The sequence below is a fragment of the Pseudorasbora parva genome, chromosome 6, assembly GCF_024679245.1.
Source record: "Pseudorasbora parva isolate DD20220531a chromosome 6, ASM2467924v1, whole genome shotgun sequence".
NCBI classification, from domain to species: domain Eukaryota; kingdom Metazoa; phylum Chordata; class Actinopteri; order Cypriniformes; family Gobionidae; genus Pseudorasbora; species Pseudorasbora parva.
This window is the reverse complement of record NC_090177.1, coordinates 1094399-1115000: the sequence shown is the minus strand read 5'-3', so window position 1 is coordinate 1115000 and position 20602 is coordinate 1094399. Positions and strand designations below refer to the sequence as shown.

The window sequence follows — 20602 nt, the reverse complement described above, 5'->3', positions numbered from 1 at the left end:
GTGTGTGTGTGCAGGGTAACTCTGGTCTGGGCTTCAGTATAGCCGGTGGGACTGATAACCCTCACATAGGAGATGATCCCAGTATCTTCATAACTAAGATCATACCAGGAGGAGCCGCAGCACAGGACTGCCGACTCAGGTAAACACACACACACACACATTTTTGGCTGTGATGGAACTTTGGGGTGGAGCTGCATTGGCAGGATCGGTGAGTAGTGTTGTAGTCAAGACCAAGTCGAGGCCAAGACCAGAGTGTGTCGAGACCAAGACTTTGAGGGCTTGAGACCAAAACAAGACCAATACTTTGAGGGGTTGAGAGCAAAACAAGACCAAGACTTTGAGGGTTGAGACCAAGACTTTGAGGGGTTGAGACCAAGACTTTGAGGGATTGAGACCAAGACTTTGGGGGGTTGAAACCAAGACTTTGGGGGGTTGAAACCAAGACTTTGGGGGGTTGAGACCAAGACTTTGGGGGGTTGAAACCAAGACTTTGAGGGGTTGATACCAAGACTTTGAGGGGTTGAATCCAAGACTTTGAGGGGTTGAGACCAAGACTTTGAAGGGTTGAAACCCAGACTTTGAGGGGTTGAGACCAAGACTTTGAAGGGTTGAGACCAAGACTTTGAGGGGTTGAGACCAAGACTTTGAAGGGTTGAAACCAAGACTTTGAGGGGTTGAGACCAAGACTTTGAAGGGTTGAAACCAAGACTTTGAGAGGTTGAGACCAAGACTTTGAGGGGTTGAATCCAAGACTTTGAGGGGTTGAGACCAAGACTTTGAAGGGTTGAAACCCAGACTTTGAGGGGTTGAGACCAAGACTTTGAGGGGTTGAATCCAAGACTTTGAGGGGTTGAGACCAAGACTTTGAAGGGTTGAAACCAAAACTTTGAGGGGTTGAGACCAAGACTTTGAGGGGTTGAAACCAAGACTTTGAGGGGTTGAGACCAAGACTTTGAGGGGTTGAGACCAATACTTTGAGGGGTTGAAACCAAGACTTTGAGGGGTTGAGACCAAGACTTTGAGGGGTTGGGACCAAAACAAGACAAATACTTTGAGGGGTTGAGACCAAGACTTTGAGGGGTTGAGACCAAAACAAGACCAAGACTTTGAGGGGTTGAGACCAAGACTTTGAGGGATTGAGACCAAGACTTTGGGGGGTTGAAACCAAGAATTTGGGGGGTTGAAACCAAGACTTTGGGGGGGTTGAAACCAAGACTTTGGGGGGTTGAAACCAAGACTTTGAGAGGTTGAGACCAAGACTTTGAGGGGTTGAGACCAAGACTTTGAGGGGTTGAGACCAAGACTTTGAAGGGTTGAGACCAAGACTTTGAAGGGTTGAAACCAAGACTTTGAGGGGTTGAGACCAAGACTTTGAGGGGTTGAATCCAAGACTTTGAGGGGTTGAGACCAAGACTTTGTAGGGTTGAAACCCAGACTTTGAGGGGTTGAGACCAAGACTTTGAAGGGTTGAGACCAAGACTTTGAGGGGTTGAGACCAAGACTTTGAAGGGTTGAAACCAAGACTTTGAGGGGTTGAGACCAAGACTTTGAAGGGTTGAAACCAAGACTTTGAGGGGTTGAGACCAAGACTTTGAGGGGTTGAATCCAAGACTTTGAGGGGTTGAGACCAAGACTTTGAAGGGTTGAAACCCAGACTTTGAGGGGTTGAGACCAAGACTTTGAGGGGTTGAATCCAAGACTTTGAGGGATTGAGACCAAGACTTTGAAGGGTTGAAACCAAGACTTTGAGGGGTTGAGACCAAGACTTTGAGGGGTTGAAACCAAGACTTTGAGGGGTTGAGACCAAGACTTTGAGGGTTGAGACCAATACTTTGAGGGGTTGAAACCAAGACTTTGCGGGGTTGAGACCAAAACAAGACCAAGACTTTGAGGAGTTGAGACCAAAATAAGACCAAGACTTTGAGGGGTTGAGACCAAGACTTTGAGGGGTTGAGACCAAAACAAGACCAAGACTTTGAGGGGTTGAAACCAAAACAAGACCAAAACTTTGAGGGGTTAAGACCAAAACAAGACCAAGACTTTGAGGGGCTGATACCAAGACTTTGAGGGGTTGAGACCAAAACAAGACCAAGACTATGAGGGGTTGAGACCAAAACAAGACCAATACTTTGAGGGGTTGAGACTAAAACAAGACCAAGACTTTGAGGGGTTGAGACCAAAACAAGACCAAGACTTTGAGGGGTTGCGACCAAAACAAGACCAAGACTTTGAGGGGTTGAGACCAAAACAAGAATAAGACTTTGAGGGTTTGAGACCAAAACAAGACCAATACTTTGAGGTGTTGAGACCAAAACAAGACCAAGACTTTGAGGGGTTGAGACCAAGACTTTGAGGGGTTGAGAACAAGACTTTGAGGGGTTGAGACCAAGACTTTGAAGGGTTGAGACCAAGACATTGAGTGGTTGAAACCAAGACTTTGAGGGGTTGAGACCAAGACTTTGAGGGGTTGAAACCAAGACTTTGAGGGGTTGAGACCAAGACTTTGAGGGGTTGAAACCAAGACTTTGAGGGGTTGAAACCAAGACTTTGAGGGGTTGAGACCAAGACTTTGAGGGGTTGAGACCAATACTTTGAGGGGCTGAGACCAAAACAAGACCAAGACTTTGAGGGGCTGAGACCAAAACAAGACCAAGACTTTGAGGGGTTGAGACCAAAACAAGACCAATACTTTGAGGGGTTGAGACGAAAACAAGATCAAGACTTTGAGGGGCTGAGACCAAGACTTTGAGGGGTTGAGACCAAAACAAGACCAAGACTTTGAGGGGTTGAGACCAAGACTTTGACGGGTTGAGACCAAGACTTTGAGGGGTTGAGATCAAGACTTTGAGGGGTTGAGAACAAGACTTTGAGGGATTGAAACCAAGACTTTGACGGGTTGAAACCAAGACTTTGAGGGGTTGAGAACAAGACTTTGAGGGGTTGAATCCAAGACTTTGAGGGGTTGAGACCAAGACTTTGAAGGGTTGAAACCAAGACTTTGAGGGGTTGAGACCAAGACTTTGAGGGGTTGAAACCAAGACTTTGAGGGGTTGAGACCAAGACTTTGAGGGGTTGAGACCAATACTTTGAGGGGTTGAAACCAAGACTTTGAGGGGTTGAATCCAAGACTTTGAGGGGTTGAGACCAAGACTTTGAAGGGTTGAAACCCAGACTTTGAGGGGTTGAGACCAAGACTTTGAAGGGTTGAGACCAAGACTTTGAGGGGTTGAGACCAAGACTTTGAAGGGTTGAAACCAAGACTTTGAGGGGTTGAGACCAAGACTTTGAAGGGTTGAAACCAAGACTTTGAGAGGTTGAGACCAAGACTTTGAGGGGTTGAATCCAAGACTTTGAGGGGTTGAGACCAAGACTTTGAAGGGTTGAAACCCAGACTTTGAGGGGTTGAGACCAAGACTTTGAGGGGTTGAATCCAAGACTTTGAGGGGTTGAGACCAAGACTTTGAAGGGTTGAAACCAAAACTTTGAGGGGTTGAGACCAAGACTTTGAGGGGTTGAAACCAAGACTTTGAGGGGTTGAGACCAATACTTTGAGGGGTTGAGACCAATACTTTGAGGGGTTGAAACCAAGACTTTGAGGGGTTGAGACCAAGACTTTGAGGGGTTGGGACCAAAACAAGACAAAGACTTTGAGGGGTTGAGACCAAGACTTTGAGGGGTTGAGACCAAAACAAGACCAAGACTTTGAGGGGTTGAGACCAAGACTTTGAGGGATTGAGACCAAGACTTTGGGGGGTTGAAACCAAGAATTTGGGGGGTTGAAACCAAGACTTTGGGGGGGTTGAAACCAAGACTTTGGGGGGTTGAAACCAAGACTTTGAGAGGTTGAGACCAAGACTTTGAGGGGTTGAGACCAAGACTTTGAGGGGTTGAGACCAAGACTTTGAGGGGTTGAGACCAAGACTTTGAAGGGTTGAGACCAAGACTTTGAAGGGTTGAAACCAAGACTTTGAGGGGTTGAGACCAAGACTTTGAGGGGTTGAATCCAAGACTTTGAGGGGTTGAGACCAAGACTTTGTAGGGTTGAAACCCAGACTTTGAGGGGTTGAGACCAAGACTTTGAAGGGTTGAGACCAAGACTTTGAGGGGTTGAGACCAAGACTTTGAAGGGTTGAAACCAAGACTTTGAGGGGTTGAGACCAAGACTTTGAAGGGTTGAAACCAAGACTTTGAGGGGTTGAGACCAAGACTTTGAGGGGTTGAATCCAAGACTTTGAGGGGTTGAGACCAAGACTTTGAAGGGTTGAAACCCAGACTTTGAGGGGTTGAGACCAAGACTTTGAGGGGTTGAATCCAAGACTTTGAGGGATTGAGACCAAGACTTTGAAGGGTTGAAACCAAGACTTTGAGGGGTTGAGACCAAGACTTTGAGGGGTTGAAACCAAGACTTTGAGGGGTTGAGACCAAGACTTTGAGGGTTGAGACCAATACTTTGAGGGGTTGAAACCAAGACTTTGAGGGGTTGAGACCAAAACAAGACCAAGACTTTGAGGAGTTGAGACCAAAATAAGACCAAGACTTTGAGGGGTTGAGACCAAGACTTTGAGGGGTTGAGACCAAAACAAGACCAAGACTTTGAGGGGTTGAAACCAAAACAAGACCAAAACTTTGAGGGGTTGAGACCAAAACAAGACCAAGACTTTGAGGGGCTGATACCAAGACTTTGAGGGGTTGAGACCAAAACAAGACCAAGACTATGAGGGGTTGAGACCAAAACAAGACCAATACTTTGAGGGGTTGAGACTAAAACAAGACCAAGACTTTGAGGGGTTGAGACCAAAACAAGACCAAGACTTTGAGGGGTTGCGACCAAAACAAGACCAAGACTTTGAGGGGTTGAGACCAAAACAAGAATAAGACTTTGAGGGTTTGAGACCAAAACAAGACCAATACTTTGAGGTGTTGAGACCAAAACAAGACCAAGACTTTGAGGGGTTGAGACCAAGACTTTGAGGGGTTGAGAACAAGACTTTGAGGGGTTGAGACCAAGACTTTGAAGGGTTGAGACCAAGACATTGAGTGGTTGAAACCAAGACTTTGAGGGGTTGAGACCAAGACTTTGAGGGGTTGAAACCAAGACTTTGAGGGGTTGAGACCAAGACTTTGAGGGGTTGAAACCAAGACTTTGAGGGGTTGAAACCAAGACTTTGAGGGGTTGAGACCAAGACTTTGAGGGGTTGAGACCAATACTTTGAGGGGCTGAGACCAAAACAAGACCAAGACTTTGAGGGGCTGAGACCAAAACAAGACCAAGACTTTGAGGGGTTGAGACCAAAACAAGACCAATACTTTGAGGGGTTGAGACGAAAACAAGATCAAGACTTTGAGGGGCTGAGACCAAGACTTTGAGGGGTTGAGACCAAAACAAGACCAAGACTTTGAGGGGTTGAGACCAAGACTTTGACGGGTTGAGACCAAGACTTTGAGGGGTTGAGATCAAGACTTTGAGGGGTTGAGAACAAGACTTTGACGGATTGAAACCAAGACTTTGACGGGTTGAAACCAAGACTTTGAGGGGTTGAGAACAAGACTTTGAGGGGTTGAATCCAAGACTTTGAGGGGTTGAGACCAAGACTTTGAAGGGTTGAAACCAAGACTTTGAGGGGTTGAGACCAAGACTTTGAGGGGTTGAAACCAAGACTTTGAGGGGTTGAGACCAAGACTTTGAGGGGTTGAGACCAATACTTTGAGGGGTTGAAACCAAGACTTTGAGGGGTTGAGACCAAGACTTTGAGGGGTTGAGACCAAAAAAAGACCAAGACTTTGAGGGGTTGAGACCAAGACTTTGAGGGATTGAGACCAAGACTTTGGGGGGTTGAAACCAAGACTTTGGGGGGTTGAAACCAAGACTTTGGGGGGGTTGAAACCAAGACTTTGGGGGGTTGAAACCAAGACTTTGAGAGGTTGAGACCAAGACTTTGAGGGGTTGAGACCAAGACTTTGAGGGGTTGAGACCAAGACTTTGAAGGGTTGAGACCAAGACTTTGAAGGGTTGAAACCAAGACTTTGAGGGGTTGAGACCAAGACTTTGAGGGGTTGAATCCAAGACTTTGAGGGGTTGAGACCAAGACTTTGTAGGGTTGAAACCCAGACTTTGAGGGGTTGAGACCAAGACTTTGAAGGGTTGAGACCAAGACTTTGAGGGGTTGAGACCAGGACTTTGAAGGGTTGAAACCAAGACTTTGAGGGGTTGAGACCAAGACTTTGAAGGGTTGAAACCAAGACTTTGAGGGGTTGAATCCAAGACTTTGAGGGGTTGAGACCAAGACTTTGAAGGGTTGAAACCCAGACTTTGAGGGGTTGAGACCAAGACTTTGAGGGGTTGAATCCAAGACTTTGAGGGGTTGAGACCAAGACTTTGAAGGGTTGAAACCAAGACTTTGAGGGGTTGAGACCAAGACTTTGAAGGGTTGAAACCAAGACTTTGAGGGGTTGAGACCAAGACTTTGAGGGGTTGAAACCAAGACTTTGAGGGGTTGAGACCAAGACTTTGAGGGGTTGAGACCAATACTTTGAGGGGTTGAAACCAAGACTTTGAGGGGTTGAGACCAAGACTTTGAGGGGTTGAGACCAAAACAAGACCAAGACTTTGAGGAGTTGAGACCAAAATAAGACCAAGACTTTGAGGGGTTGAGACCAAGACTTTGAGGGGTTGAGACCAAAACAAGACCAAGACTTTGAGGGGTTGAAACCAAAACAAGACCAAAACTTTGAGGGGTTGAGACCAAAACAAGACCAAGACTTTGAGGGGCTGAGACCAAGACTTTGAGGGGTTGAGACCAAAACAAGACCAAGACTTTGAGGGGTTGAGACCAAAACAAGACCAATACTTTGAGGGGTTGAGACTAAAACAAGACCAAGACTTTGAGGGGTTGAGACCAAAACGAGACCAAGACTTTGAGGGGTTGAGACCAAAACAAGACCAAGACTTTGAGGGGTTGAGACCAAAACAAGACCAAAACTTTGAGGGGTTGAGACCAAAACAAGACCAAGACTTTGAGGGGCTGAGACCAAGACTTTGAGGGGTTGAGACCAAAACAAGACCAAGACTTTGAGGGGTTGAGACCAAAACAAGACCAATACTTTGAGGGGTTGAGACTAAAACAAGACCAAGACTTTGAGGGGTTGAGACCAAAACGAGACCAAGACTTTGAGGGGTTGAGACCAAAACAAGACCAAGACTTTGAGGGGTTGAGACCAAAACAAGAATAAGACTTTGAGGGTTTGAGACCAAAACAAGACCAATACTTTGAGGTGTTGAGACCAAAACAAGACCAAGACTTTGAGGGGTTGAGACCAAGACTTTGAGGGGTTGAGAACAAGACTTTGAGGGGTTGAGACCAAGACTTTGAAGGGTTGAGACCAAGACATTGAGTGGTTGAAACCAAGACTTTGAGGGGTTGAGACCAAGACTTTGAGGGGTTGAAACCAAGACTTTGAGGGGTTGAAACCAAGACTTTGAGGGGTTGAGACCAAGACTTTGAGGGGTTGAGACCAATACTTTGAGGGGCTGAGACCAAAACAAGACCAAGACTTTGAGGGGCTGAGACCAAAACAAGACCAAGACTTTGAGGGGTTGAGACCAAAACAAGACCAATACTTTGAGGGGTTGAGACGAAAACAAGATCAAGACTTTGAGGGGCTGAGACCAAGACTTTGAGGGGTTGAGACCAAAACAAGACCAAGACTTTGAGGGGTTGAGACCAAGACTTTGACGGGTTGAGACCAAGACTTTGAGGGGTTGAGATCAAGACTTTGAGGGGTTGAGAACAAGACTTTGAGGGATTGAAACCAAGACTTTGACGGGTTGAAACCAAGACTTTGAGGGGTTGAGAACAAGACTTTGAGGGGTTGAATCCAAGACTTTGAGGGGTTGAGACCAAGACTTTGAAGGGTTGAAACCAAGACTTTGAGGGGTTGAGACCAAGACTTTGAGGGGTTGAAACCAAGACTTTGAGGGGTTGAGACCAAGACTTTGAGGGGTTGAGACCAATACTTTGAGGGGTTGAAACCAAGACTTTGAGGGGTTGAATCCAAGACTTTGAGGGGTTGAGACCAAGACTTTGAAGGGTTGAAACCCAGACTTTGAGGGGTTGAGACCAAGACTTTGAAGGGTTGAGACCAAGACTTTGAGGGGTTGAGACCAAGACTTTGAAGGGTTGAAACCAAGACTTTGAGGGGTTGAGACCAAGACTTTGAAGGGTTGAAACCAAGACTTTGAGAGGTTGAGACCAAGACTTTGAGGGGTTGAATCCAAGACTTTGAGGGGTTGAGACCAAGACTTTGAAGGGTTGAAACCCAGACTTTGAGGGGTTGAGACCAAGACTTTGAGGGGTTGAATCCAAGACTTTGAGGGGTTGAGACCAAGACTTTGAAGGGTTGAAACCAAAACTTTGAGGGGTTGAGACCAAGACTTTGAGGGGTTGAAACCAAGACTTTGAGGGGTTGAGACCAATACTTTGAGGGGTTGAGACCAATACTTTGAGGGGTTGAAACCAAGACTTTGAGGGGTTGAGACCAAGACTTTGAGGGGTTGGGACCAAAACAAGACAAAGACTTTGAGGGGTTGAGACCAAGACTTTGAGGGGTTGAGACCAAAACAAGACCAAGACTTTGAGGGGTTGAGACCAAGACTTTGAGGGATTGAGACCAAGACTTTGGGGGGTTGAAACCAAGAATTTGGGGGGTTGAAACCAAGACTTTGGGGGGGTTGAAACCAAGACTTTGGGGGGTTGAAACCAAGACTTTGAGAGGTTGAGACCAAGACTTTGAGGGGTTGAGACCAAGACTTTGAAGGGTTGAGACCAAGACTTTGAGGGGTTGAGACCAAGACTTTGAAGGGTTGAAACCAAGACTTTGAGGGGTTGAGACCAAGACTTTGAAGGGTTGAAACCAAGACTTTGAGAGGTTGAGACCAAGACTTTGAGGGGTTGAATCCAAGACTTTGAGGGGTTGAGACCAAGACTTTGAAGGGTTGAAACCCAGACTTTGAGGGGTTGAGACCAAGACTTTGAGGGGTTGAATCCAAGACTTTGAGGGGTTGAGACCAAGACTTTGAAGGGTTGAAACCAAAACTTTGAGGGGTTGAGACCAAGACTTTGAGGGGTTGAAACCAAGACTTTGAGGGGTTGAGACCAATACTTTGAGGGGTTGAGACCAATACTTTGAGGGGTTGAAACCAAGACTTTGAGGGGTTGAGACCAAGACTTTGAGGGGTTGGGACCAAAACAAGACAAAGACTTTGAGGGGTTGAGACCAAGACTTTGAGGGGTTGAGACCAAAACAAGACCAAGACTTTGAGGGGTTGAGACCAAGACTTTGAGGGATTGAGACCAAGACTTTGGGGGGTTGAAACCAAGAATTTGGGGGGTTGAAACCAAGACTTTGGGGGGGTTGAAACCAAGACTTTGGGGGGTTGAAACCAAGACTTTGAGAGGTTGAGACCAAGACTTTGAGGGGTTGAGACCAAGACTTTGAGGGGTTGAGACCAAGACTTTGAAGGGTTGAGACCAAGACTTTGAAGGGTTGAAACCAAGACTTTGAGGGGTTGAGACCAAGACTTTGAGGGGTTGAATCCAAGACTTTGAGGGGTTGAGACCAAGACTTTGTAGGGTTGAAACCCAGACTTTGAGGGGTTGAGACCAAGACTTTGAAGGGTTGAGACCAAGACTTTGAGGGGTTGAGACCAAGACTTTGAAGGGTTGAAACCAAGACTTTGAGGGGTTGAGACCAAGACTTTGAAGGGTTGAAACCAAGACTTTGAGGGGTTGAGACCAAGACTTTGAGGGGTTGAATCCAAGACTTTGAGGGGTTGAGACCAAGACTTTGAAGGGTTGAAACCCAGACTTTGAGGGGTTGAGACCAAGACTTTGAGGGGTTGAATCCAAGACTTTGAGGGATTGAGACCAAGACTTTGAAGGGTTGAAACCAAGACTTTGAGGGGTTGAGACCAAGACTTTGAGGGGTTGAAACCAAGACTTTGAGGGGTTGAGACCAAGACTTTGAGGGTTGAGACCAATACTTTGAGGGGTTGAAACCAAGACTTTGAGGGGTTGAGACCAAAACAAGACCAAGACTTTGAGGAGTTGAGACCAAAATAAGACCAAGACTTTGAGGGGTTGAGACCAAGACTTTGAGGGGTTGAGACCAAAACAAGACCAAGACTTTGAGGGGTTGAAACCAAAACAAGACCAAAACTTTGAGGGGTTGAGACCAAAACAAGACCAAGACTTTGAGGGGCTGATACCAAGACTTTGAGGGGTTGAGACCAAAACAAGACCAAGACTATGAGGGGTTGAGACCAAAACAAGACCAATACTTTGAGGGGTTGAGACTAAAACAAGACCAAGACTTTGAGGGGTTGAGACCAAAACAAGACCAAGACTTTGAGGGGTTGCGACCAAAACAAGACCAAGACTTTGAGGGGTTGAGACCAAAACAAGAATAAGACTTTGAGGGTTTGAGACCAAAACAAGACCAATACTTTGAGGTGTTGAGACCAAAACAAGACCAAGACTTTGAGGGGTTGAGACCAAGACTTTGAGGGGTTGAGAACAAGACTTTGAGGGGTTGAGACCAAGACTTTGAAGGGTTGAGACCAAGACATTGAGTGGTTGAAACCAAGACTTTGAGGGGTTGAGACCAAGACTTTGAGGGGTTGAAACCAAGACTTTGAGGGGTTGAGACCAAGACTTTGAGGGGTTGAAACCAAGACTTTGAGGGGTTGAAACCAAGACTTTGAGGGGTTGAGACCAAGACTTTGAGGGGTTGAGACCAATACTTTGAGGGGCTGAGACCAAAACAAGACCAAGACTTTGAGGGGCTGAGACCAAAACAAGACCAAGACTTTGAGGGGTTGAGACCAAAACAAGACCAATACTTTGAGGGGTTGAGACGAAAACAAGATCAAGACTTTGAGGGGCTGAGACCAAGACTTTGAGGGGTTGAGACCAAAACAAGACCAAGACTTTGAGGGGTTGAGACCAAGACTTTGACGGGTTGAGACCAAGACTTTGAGGGGTTGAGATCAAGACTTTGAGGGGTTGAGAACAAGACTTTGACGGATTGAAACCAAGACTTTGACGGGTTGAAACCAAGACTTTGAGGGGTTGAGAACAAGACTTTGAGGGGTTGAATCCAAGACTTTGAGGGGTTGAGACCAAGACTTTGAAGGGTTGAAACCAAGACTTTGAGGGGTTGAGACCAAGACTTTGAGGGGTTGAAACCAAGACTTTGAGGGGTTGAGACCAAGACTTTGAGGGGTTGAGACCAATACTTTGAGGGGTTGAAACCAAGACTTTGAGGGGTTGAGACCAAGACTTTGAGGGGTTGAGACCAAAAAAAGACCAAGACTTTGAGGGGTTGAGACCAAGACTTTGAGGGATTGAGACCAAGACTTTGGGGGGTTGAAACCAAGACTTTGGGGGGTTGAAACCAAGACTTTGGGGGGGTTGAAACCAAGACTTTGGGGGGTTGAAACCAAGACTTTGAGAGGTTGAGACCAAGACTTTGAGGGGTTGAGACCAAGACTTTGAGGGGTTGAGACCAAGACTTTGAAGGGTTGAGACCAAGACTTTGAAGGGTTGAAACCAAGACTTTGAGGGGTTGAGACCAAGACTTTGAGGGGTTGAATCCAAGACTTTGAGGGGTTGAGACCAAGACTTTGTAGGGTTGAAACCCAGACTTTGAGGGGTTGAGACCAAGACTTTGAAGGGTTGAGACCAAGACTTTGAGGGGTTGAGACCAGGACTTTGAAGGGTTGAAACCAAGACTTTGAGGGGTTGAGACCAAGACTTTGAAGGGTTGAAACCAAGACTTTGAGGGGTTGAATCCAAGACTTTGAGGGGTTGAGACCAAGACTTTGAAGGGTTGAAACCCAGACTTTGAGGGGTTGAGACCAAGACTTTGAGGGGTTGAATCCAAGACTTTGAGGGGTTGAGACCAAGACTTTGAAGGGTTGAAACCAAGACTTTGAGGGGTTGAGACCAAGACTTTGAAGGGTTGAAACCAAGACTTTGAGGGGTTGAGACCAAGACTTTGAGGGGTTGAAACCAAGACTTTGAGGGGTTGAGACCAAGACTTTGAGGGGTTGAGACCAATACTTTGAGGGGTTGAAACCAAGACTTTGAGGGGTTGAGACCAAGACTTTGAGGGGTTGAGACCAAAACAAGACCAAGACTTTGAGGAGTTGAGACCAAAATAAGACCAAGACTTTGAGGGGTTGAGACCAAGACTTTGAGGGGTTGAGACCAAAACAAGACCAAGACTTTGAGGGGTTGAAACCAAAACAAGACCAAAACTTTGAGGGGTTGAGACCAAAACAAGACCAAGACTTTGAGGGGCTGAGACCAAGACTTTGAGGGGTTGAGACCAAAACAAGACCAAGACTTTGAGGGGTTGAGACCAAAACAAGACCAATACTTTGAGGGGTTGAGACTAAAACAAGACCAAGACTTTGAGGGGTTGAGACCAAAACGAGACCAAGACTTTGAGGGGTTGAGACCAAAACAAGACCAAGACTTTGAGGGGTTGAGACCAAAACAAGAATAAGACTTTGAGGGTTTGAGACCAAAACAAGACCAATACTTTGAGGTGTTGAGACCAAAACAAGACCAAGACTTTGAGGGGTTGAGACCAAGACTTTGAGGGGTTGAGAACAAGACTTTGAGGGGTTGAGACCAAGACTTTGAAGGGTTGAGACCAAGACATTGAGTGGTTGAAACCAAGACTTTGAGGGGTTGAGACCAAGACTTTGAGGGGTTGAAACCAAGACTTTGAGGGGTTGAAACCAAGACTTTGAGGGGTTGAGACCAAGACTTTGAAGGGTTGAGACCAATACTTTGAGGGGCTGAGACCAAAACAAGACCAAGACTTTGAGGGGCTGAGACCAAAACAAGACCAAGACTTTGAGGGGTTGAGACCAAAACAAGACCAATACTTTGAGGGGTTGAGACGAAAACAAGATCAAGACTTTGAGGGGCTGAGACCAAGACTTTGAGGGGTTGAGACCAAAACAAGACCAAGACTTTGAGGGGTTGAGACCAAGACTTTGACGGGTTGAGACCAAGACTTTGAGGGGTTGAGAACAAGACTTTGAGGGATTGAAACCAAGACTTTGACGGGTTGAAACCAAGACTTTGAGGGGTTGAGAACAAGACTTTGAGGGATTGAAACCAAGACTTTGAGGGGTTGAGACCAAGACTTTGAAGGGTTGAAACCAAGACTTTGAGGGGTTGAGACCAAGACTTTGAGGGGTTGAAACCAAGACTATGAGGGGTTGAGACCAAGACTTTGAGGGGTTGAGACCAAAACAAGACCAAGACTTTGAGGGGTTGAGACCAAAATAAGACAAAGACTTTGAGGGGTTGAGACCAAAACAAGACCAAGACTTTGAGGGGTGAGACCACAACAAGACCAATACTTTGAGGGGTTGAGACCAAAACAAGATCAATACTTTGAGGGGTTGAGACCAAAACAAGACCAAGACTTTGAGGGGTTGAGACCAAAACAAGACCAATACTTTGAGGGGTTGAGACCAAAACAAGACCAAGACTTTGAGGGGTTGAGACCAAAATAAGACCAAGACTTTGAGGGGTTGAGACCAAGACTTTGAGGTGTTGAGAACAAGACTTTGAGGGGTTGAAACCAAGACTTTGAGGGGTTGAGACCAAGACTTTGAGGGGTTGAGACCAAGACTTTGAGGGGTTGAGACCAAGACTTTTAGGGGTTGAGACAAAAACAAGACCAAGACTCTGTGGGGTTGAGACCAAAATAAGACCAATACTTTGAAGGGTTGAAACCAAGACTTTGAAGGGTTGAAACCAAGACTTTGAGGGGTTGAAACCAAGACTTTAAGGGGTTGAGACCAAGACTTTGAGGGGTTGAGACCAAGATTTTGAGGGGTTGAGACCAAAACAAGACCAAATCTTTGAGGGGTTGAGACCAAAACATGACCAAGTCTTTGAGGGGTTGAGACCAAAATAAGACCAAGACTTTGAGGGGTTGAGACCAAAACAAGACCAAGTCTTTGAGGGGTTAACACCAAAATAAGACCAAGAGTTTGAGGGGTTGAGACCAAGACTTTGAGGGTTTAAGACCAAGACTTTGTTGGATTGAGACCAAAACAAGACCAAGACTTTGTGGGGTTGAGACCAAGACTTTGAGGGGTTGAGACCAAGACTTTGAGGGGTTGAAACCAAGACTTTGAGGGGTTGAGACCAAGACTTTGAGGGGTTGAGACCAAGACTTTGAGGGGTTGAGACCAATACTTTGAGGGGTTGAAACCAAGACTTTTAGGGGTTGAGACAAAGACTTTGAGGGGCTGAAATCAAGTCTTTGAGGGGTTGAGACCAAGACTTTGAGGGGTTGAGACCAAGACTTTGAAGGGGTTGAGACCAAGACTTTGAGGGGTTGAGACCAAGACTTTGAGGGGGTGAGACCAAGACTTTGAGGGAAACCAAGACTTTGAGGGGCTGAGACCAAGACTTTGAGGGGTTGAGACCAATACTTTGAGTTGTTGAAACCAAGACTTTGAGGGGTTAAAACCAAGACTTTGAGGGGTTGAAACCAAGACTTTGAGGGGTTAAAATCAAGACTTTGAGGGGTTGAAACCAAGACTCTGAGGGGTTGAAGCCAAGACTTTGAGGGTTTAAGACCAAGACTTTGAGGGGTTGAAACCAAGACTTTTAGGGGTTGAGACCAAGACTTTGAGGGGTTGAAACCAAGACTTTTAGGGGTTGAGACAAAGACTTTGAGGGGCTGAAACCAAGACTTTGAGGGGTTGAGACCAAGACTTTCAGGGGTTGAGACCAAGACTTTGAAGGGTTGAAACCAAGACTTTGAGGGGTTGAGACCAAGACTTTGAGGGGTTGAGACCAAGACTTTGAGGGGTTGAGACCAAGACTTTGAGGGGTTGAGACCAAGACAAGGCCAAGACTTTGAGGGGTTGAGACCAAGACTTTGATGGGTTGAGACCAAGAATTTGAGGGGTTGAGACCAAGACTTTGAGGGGTTGAGTGCAAAACAAGATCAAGACTTTGAGGGGTTGAAACCAAGACTTTGAGGGGTTAAAACCAAGACTTTGAAGGGTTGAGACCAATACTTTGAGGGGTTGAGACCAAGACTTTGAGGGTTTAAGACCAAGACTTTGAGGGGTTGAAACCAAGACTTTGAGGGGTTGAGACCAATACTTTGATGGGTTGAAACCAAGACTTTTAGGGGTTGAGACCAAGACTTTGAGGGGCTGAAACCAAGACTTTGAGGGGTTGAGACCAAGACTTTCAGGGGTTGAGACCAAGACTTTGAAGGGTTGAAACCAAGACTTTGAGGGGTTGAGACCAAGACTTTGAGGGGTTGAGACCAAGATTTTGAGGGGTTGAGACCAAGACTTTGAGGGGTTAAAACCAAGACTTTGAGGGGTTGAAACCAAGACTTTGAGGGGTTAAAACCAAGACTTTGAAGGGTTGAGACCAATACTTTGAGGGGTTGAGACCAAGACAAGACCAAGACTTTGAGGGGTTGAGATCAAGACCAGACCAGCACTCCTTAAATACATCTAAAAGATCCATATCTACTGTCTGAGAAATTATAAATAAATAAATATAATTAGAATAGTAAGACACTATAGAGCTTTTATACCAATGAGAACACTGATAATAAAATTCATGGCACAGAAGTTGCATTTAAATTGGTACAATTACTCCTTCATAAATAATGTTAAGATTAATTTAACATTACATTAACATTCACAGAATCATTTATTCAATCAATTTGTTCAAAGCAGCGGATTTATTTAACAATGAAACGTTGCCAAATTAGCAAAGACAGTTTAAAATGTAATTTTAATATTAACTTCTTGTTTTTGAATTTTGAATGTTGAAAACTGCTTTTTTCTTGTTTCCAGTCCAAAAATAAAAAAATTCTTAAATCAATATTCAAAGACCTTCAAAAAATGGTCTTCAGATCGGTCTCGAGTACACTGCAGAAATTCTTCCTCAGTATTTTTGTCTTGTTTCTAGTCCAAACATCTAAAAATTTGTAAAACAAGAAGTATTTACTAGACAAGCAAAAGTAATTGTCTTGTTTTGGGGAAAATAACTCAAAATGAAGAGAGTTTTTGCTTAAAATAAGATAAATAATCTGCCAATGGGGTGAGAGAAATAATCTTAATTCAAACAGGAAAATTTTTTTTTGCTTAACTGGTGGTTGAGGAGATTCCACCTTCTATATGTAAAGCGCTTTGAGTGCCTAGAAAAGCGCAATATAAAGGGAATGAATTAATATTATTATTATTAACCCATTGGCAGATTATTTATCTTATTTTAAAGTTCACCCAAAAATGAAAATGATGTCATTGATTAATGATGTCCACATGAGGGCGAGTCATTAATGACATAATATTCATTTTTGGGTGAACTAACCCTTTAAGCAGAAACTCTCGTTATTTTTTCACAAAACAGACAATAATTTGTACTTGTCTAGTAAATGTTTCTTAATGTAAGAATTGTTAAATATTTAGACTAGAATCAATCAATCAATCAATCAGTCATCTTTATTTCTATCGCTCTTCTCCAGCGGTGATTGTGTCAGAGCAGCTTCAGTGTTAAACAGGACAATACTGCAGCAGAATTAGATTTGGCTGTACAGTCGTTCTGGAGAAAACAGTGATGTTATCAGCTTATTTTAATTTATCATAGAGAGACAATGTTGGCAGATCAGTATTATAGTTTATAGAATTAAATAAGACCTCATTAATTCATGTTATTTGTATATTTAGTTGAATAACTTTGATCATAATGTTAGTGTCCCCAAAACAAGACAGAAATACTGAGTAAGAAAAGCATTCTTTGAGATTGTGAGATTGTGTCTTTCAGGGTGAACGACAGCATCCTGTTCGTGAATGACGTGGATGTGCGCGAAGTCACTCACAGTTTTGCGGTGGAGGCGCTGAAGGAGGCGGGGCCAATCGTGCGGCTCTACGTGCTGCGGCACAAACCGTCTGCCGAGCGAATCACGGAGCTGAAGCTCATCAAAGGCCCTAAAGGTGCGTGAGGGCAGCGGGTGGGCGGAGCTTACACTGCAAAACACGCTCTTCTTCCTCAGTATTTTTGTCTTGTTTCGAGTCCAAACATCTAAACATTCTTAAAACAAGAAGTATTTACTAGACAAGCAAAAGTAATTGTCTTGTTTTGGGAAAATAACTCAAAATGAAGAGAGTTTTTGCTTAAAATAAGATAAATAATCTGCCAATGGGGTGAGAAAAATAATCTTGTTTTCTGTTTGAATTAAGATTATTTCTCTCACCCCATTGGCAGATTATTTATCTTATTTTAAGCAAAAACTCTCTTCATTTGGAGTTATTTAACCCTAACCCTTGTGCGTCCTTATGGACAGTTTTGCCTGTGCTAACTGCCACATAGAAACCCATTAAAACCGCTATTTTTAATCCCGGTGCCATTTAACTATAAAATGATGCCATCTTTGTTATTATGCTTTTATTCTGTTGCCAAGGCTTCAAAATAATTTTTTTTACAATTTTTTACCAAACGGTGCTATTTTTTCAGGTTTGGCATATAAAGCAAATAACACTTTATTCCTTTTTTTGTTTATGCATATTATAAAGCCAATTTGATAAATTATGCAGCTGTAACTGTGTGAGTGTGTTGGTATGGATGTCAGAGTGTGGTGTGTATGTATGTAAAAAAAATTGTGTGTGTGTGTGTGTGTGTGTGTGTGTGTGTGTGTGCACCAGTTGAGTTCTGCTGGCATCTACTGGAGAAAAGTTTGATTTTCTAGTTTTATAACTCAAAATGTCTTTAAAAAATATATATATATATTGTTTTATAAAATATTATTCATAAATCATTTTCATAAACTTAAACTTTTATAACTTTTTTTTTTGGTTTCACTTTTTAGACTTTTGACTTCAACAATAATCTGCCACGGATCTTCTTTAATGAGATTTTTTCGACATGGACATTTTTGTCCTCTATGAACATATGTGTAACTTTTTTAATTACTGCACAAGAATTACATTTGAGTTATTTTCCCCAAAACAAGACAATTACTTTTGCTTGTCTAGTAAATGCTTCTTGTTTTAAGAATTTTTAGATGTTTAGACTAGAAACAAGACAAAAATACTGAGTAAGAAGAGCATTTTGTGCAGTGTGGGCTTTCAGCTGATCTGATTGGCTCCTGTGCCGCAGGTTTGGGCTTCAGCATCGCGGGCGGCGTCGGGAACCAACACGTCCCCGGCGACAACAGCATCTACGTCACCAAGATCATCGAAGGCGGAGCCGCGCATAAAGATGGACGCCTGCAGATCGGCGACAAGATTCTGGCTGTGAGTTTGAGCACGCCTTCAACAGACACACCTTACTTTGGATGCCAGTCGTGTGTCAAAAACTCTCTTCATTTAGATTTTATTTTCAACATAACAAGGAAAAATATCTCATGTCGTTTTACTGATCTAGTAAATGCATCTTGATTTAAGAATTGTTAGATATTTAGACTGGAAACAAGACAGAATGACTGAGTAAGAAGAGCGTTTTGTGCAGTGTAATGTCCCGCTGCGTAATGCCGAATTTGACAACTGATCGTAAACCCTTGGTCAATCTCTCAAATTGTGTACAGTCATGAAGTGTGTGTGTGTGTGTGTGTGTGTGTGTGTGTGTGTGTGTGTGTGTGTGTGTGTGTGTTTGTGTGTGTGTGTGTGTGTGTGTGTGTTTAGGTGAACAACATGTATCTAGAGGACGTGATGCATGAAGATGCTGTAGCTGCGCTGAAAAACACAGGGGAGATTGTGTATCTGAGAGTAGCCAAAACTCTTCATCATCATCATCATCAAGACGCCTACAACCCTCCTGATATCACCAGCTGTGAGCACACACACAGTCTCACACACTCACACACACACTGCCCCTAAACCTACCCATCACAGGAAACATTCTGCATTTTTCCTTTCTCATAAAAACTCCTCCTGTGTGATTTATAAGCCTTTTGTAAAGTGGGGCCATGGGTAATGTCCTCATATTTCACCCTCTCCTGTAATACCTGTGTCATACCCATGGCATTATACACATTTGTGTCCTCATATGTCACAAAAACAAGCACACACTCTCTCTCACACACATACACACACACACTAACACACTGGCGTGTGTGTGTCTGCAGCCTATCCTCCTCATATGGACATGTCTGATTACCCACAAGCCCTCAGTCCGTCGTCTCCGCACCATTACTCGCCCATCCCTAAAGGCCTGATGCTGGGAGACGAGGACCTTCCCAGGTGATCACACACACACACACACACACACACACACACACACACACACACACACACACACACACACACCTATCATATATCATACACACTTTCTGTCGCTTCTATAGTCCATCTGTACAATTTTGTCCTAAAGCGGATTTACCGTATATACCCGAATATAAGACGAGGTTTGTGTCCTAAAAGTAGGCTGAAAATGGTCGTCTGATATTCACAAAATAGACAAAATCACGGAGGAACAGTAGAGGGCGCCAACACGATAGCCAAGATATTACTGGCAGGGTAATGAGCTGAATAAACATTACAGTTCTGCACTGCTGTTCTTACTGCAGACACACAGTTTGGTTTATTTCAAGACTAATGTCAGATGTGTTTGATCACACCGCAAAAACGCTCTTCTTACTCCAAACATCTAAACATTATTACAGTTAAGAAACATTTAGGGTGTGTAATTCAAACAGAAAACAAGACTATTTTTCTCACCCCATTGGCAGATTATTTATCTTATTTTAAGCAAAAACTCTCTTCATTTTGAGTTATTTTTCCCCAAAACAAGACAATTACTTTTGCTTGTCTAGTAAATGTTTCTTAATGTAAGAATTTTTAGATGTTTGGACGAGAAACAAGACAAAAATACTGAGGAAGAGGAGCATTTTGTGCAGTGTGAGAGCAGATGGTTATTTTTTATCCATCTTCACAGTACCACGATTAAATACATAGATAGGCTACATAATTAGTGAAAAGGTTATTCATTTTTGTCACTCATTCATTCATTTCTGAACTCATTGATGGAGTGCATTTTATTTTGTCACAAATTAATTCAAATATTTAATGAATGGTGTTAAAATGTTTTTTTTTTTTCAATTAATTAATGAATAATTTTGTGTTGAAAACCAGATTTTTTTCCACAAAAGCATCCAAAATACATTTGGGTCCAAAAATAACAAAAACTACGACTTTATTCAGCATTGGCTTCTCTTCCGCGTTTGTGTTCAATCCTCAAATAAAGATTCAAACGGTTATGAGTCAGTGAATTGATCAATGATTCGGATCGCCAATGACTCGTGATTTCAGCAGTTTGACACGCGATCCGAATCATGAATCGATTCACTGACTCATAACCGTTTGAATCTTTATTTGAGGATTGAACACAAACCCGGAAGAGAAGCCAATGCTGAATAAAGTCGTAGTTTTTGTTATTTTTGGACCCAAATGTATTTTGGATGCTTCAAGAGACTCTAATTAACCCACTGATGTCTCATATGGACTACTGTGATGATGTTTTTATTCCCTTTCTGGACATGG

At 43.8% G+C, this 20602-nt stretch overlaps 1 protein-coding gene across 3 annotated transcripts in view; it reads left to right on the top strand.

Moving 5' to 3' along the window:
• The window catches only part of dlg4b (discs, large homolog 4b (Drosophila)), a 74868-nt gene that overhangs the window by 34998 nt on the left and 19268 nt on the right, over positions 1 to 20602 (top strand). For all 3 annotated transcript variants that reach the window (XM_067445362.1, XM_067445361.1, XM_067445363.1), the window contains 5 exons: positions 15 to 139; positions 16890 to 17059; positions 18222 to 18358; positions 18746 to 18893; positions 19189 to 19303. In XM_067445362.1, coding sequence (XP_067301463.1) covers positions 15 to 139; positions 16890 to 17059; positions 18222 to 18358; positions 18746 to 18893; positions 19189 to 19303 — 695 coding nt within the window. The remainder of the gene's footprint in view (positions 1 to 14; positions 140 to 16889; positions 17060 to 18221; positions 18359 to 18745; positions 18894 to 19188; positions 19304 to 20602) is intronic.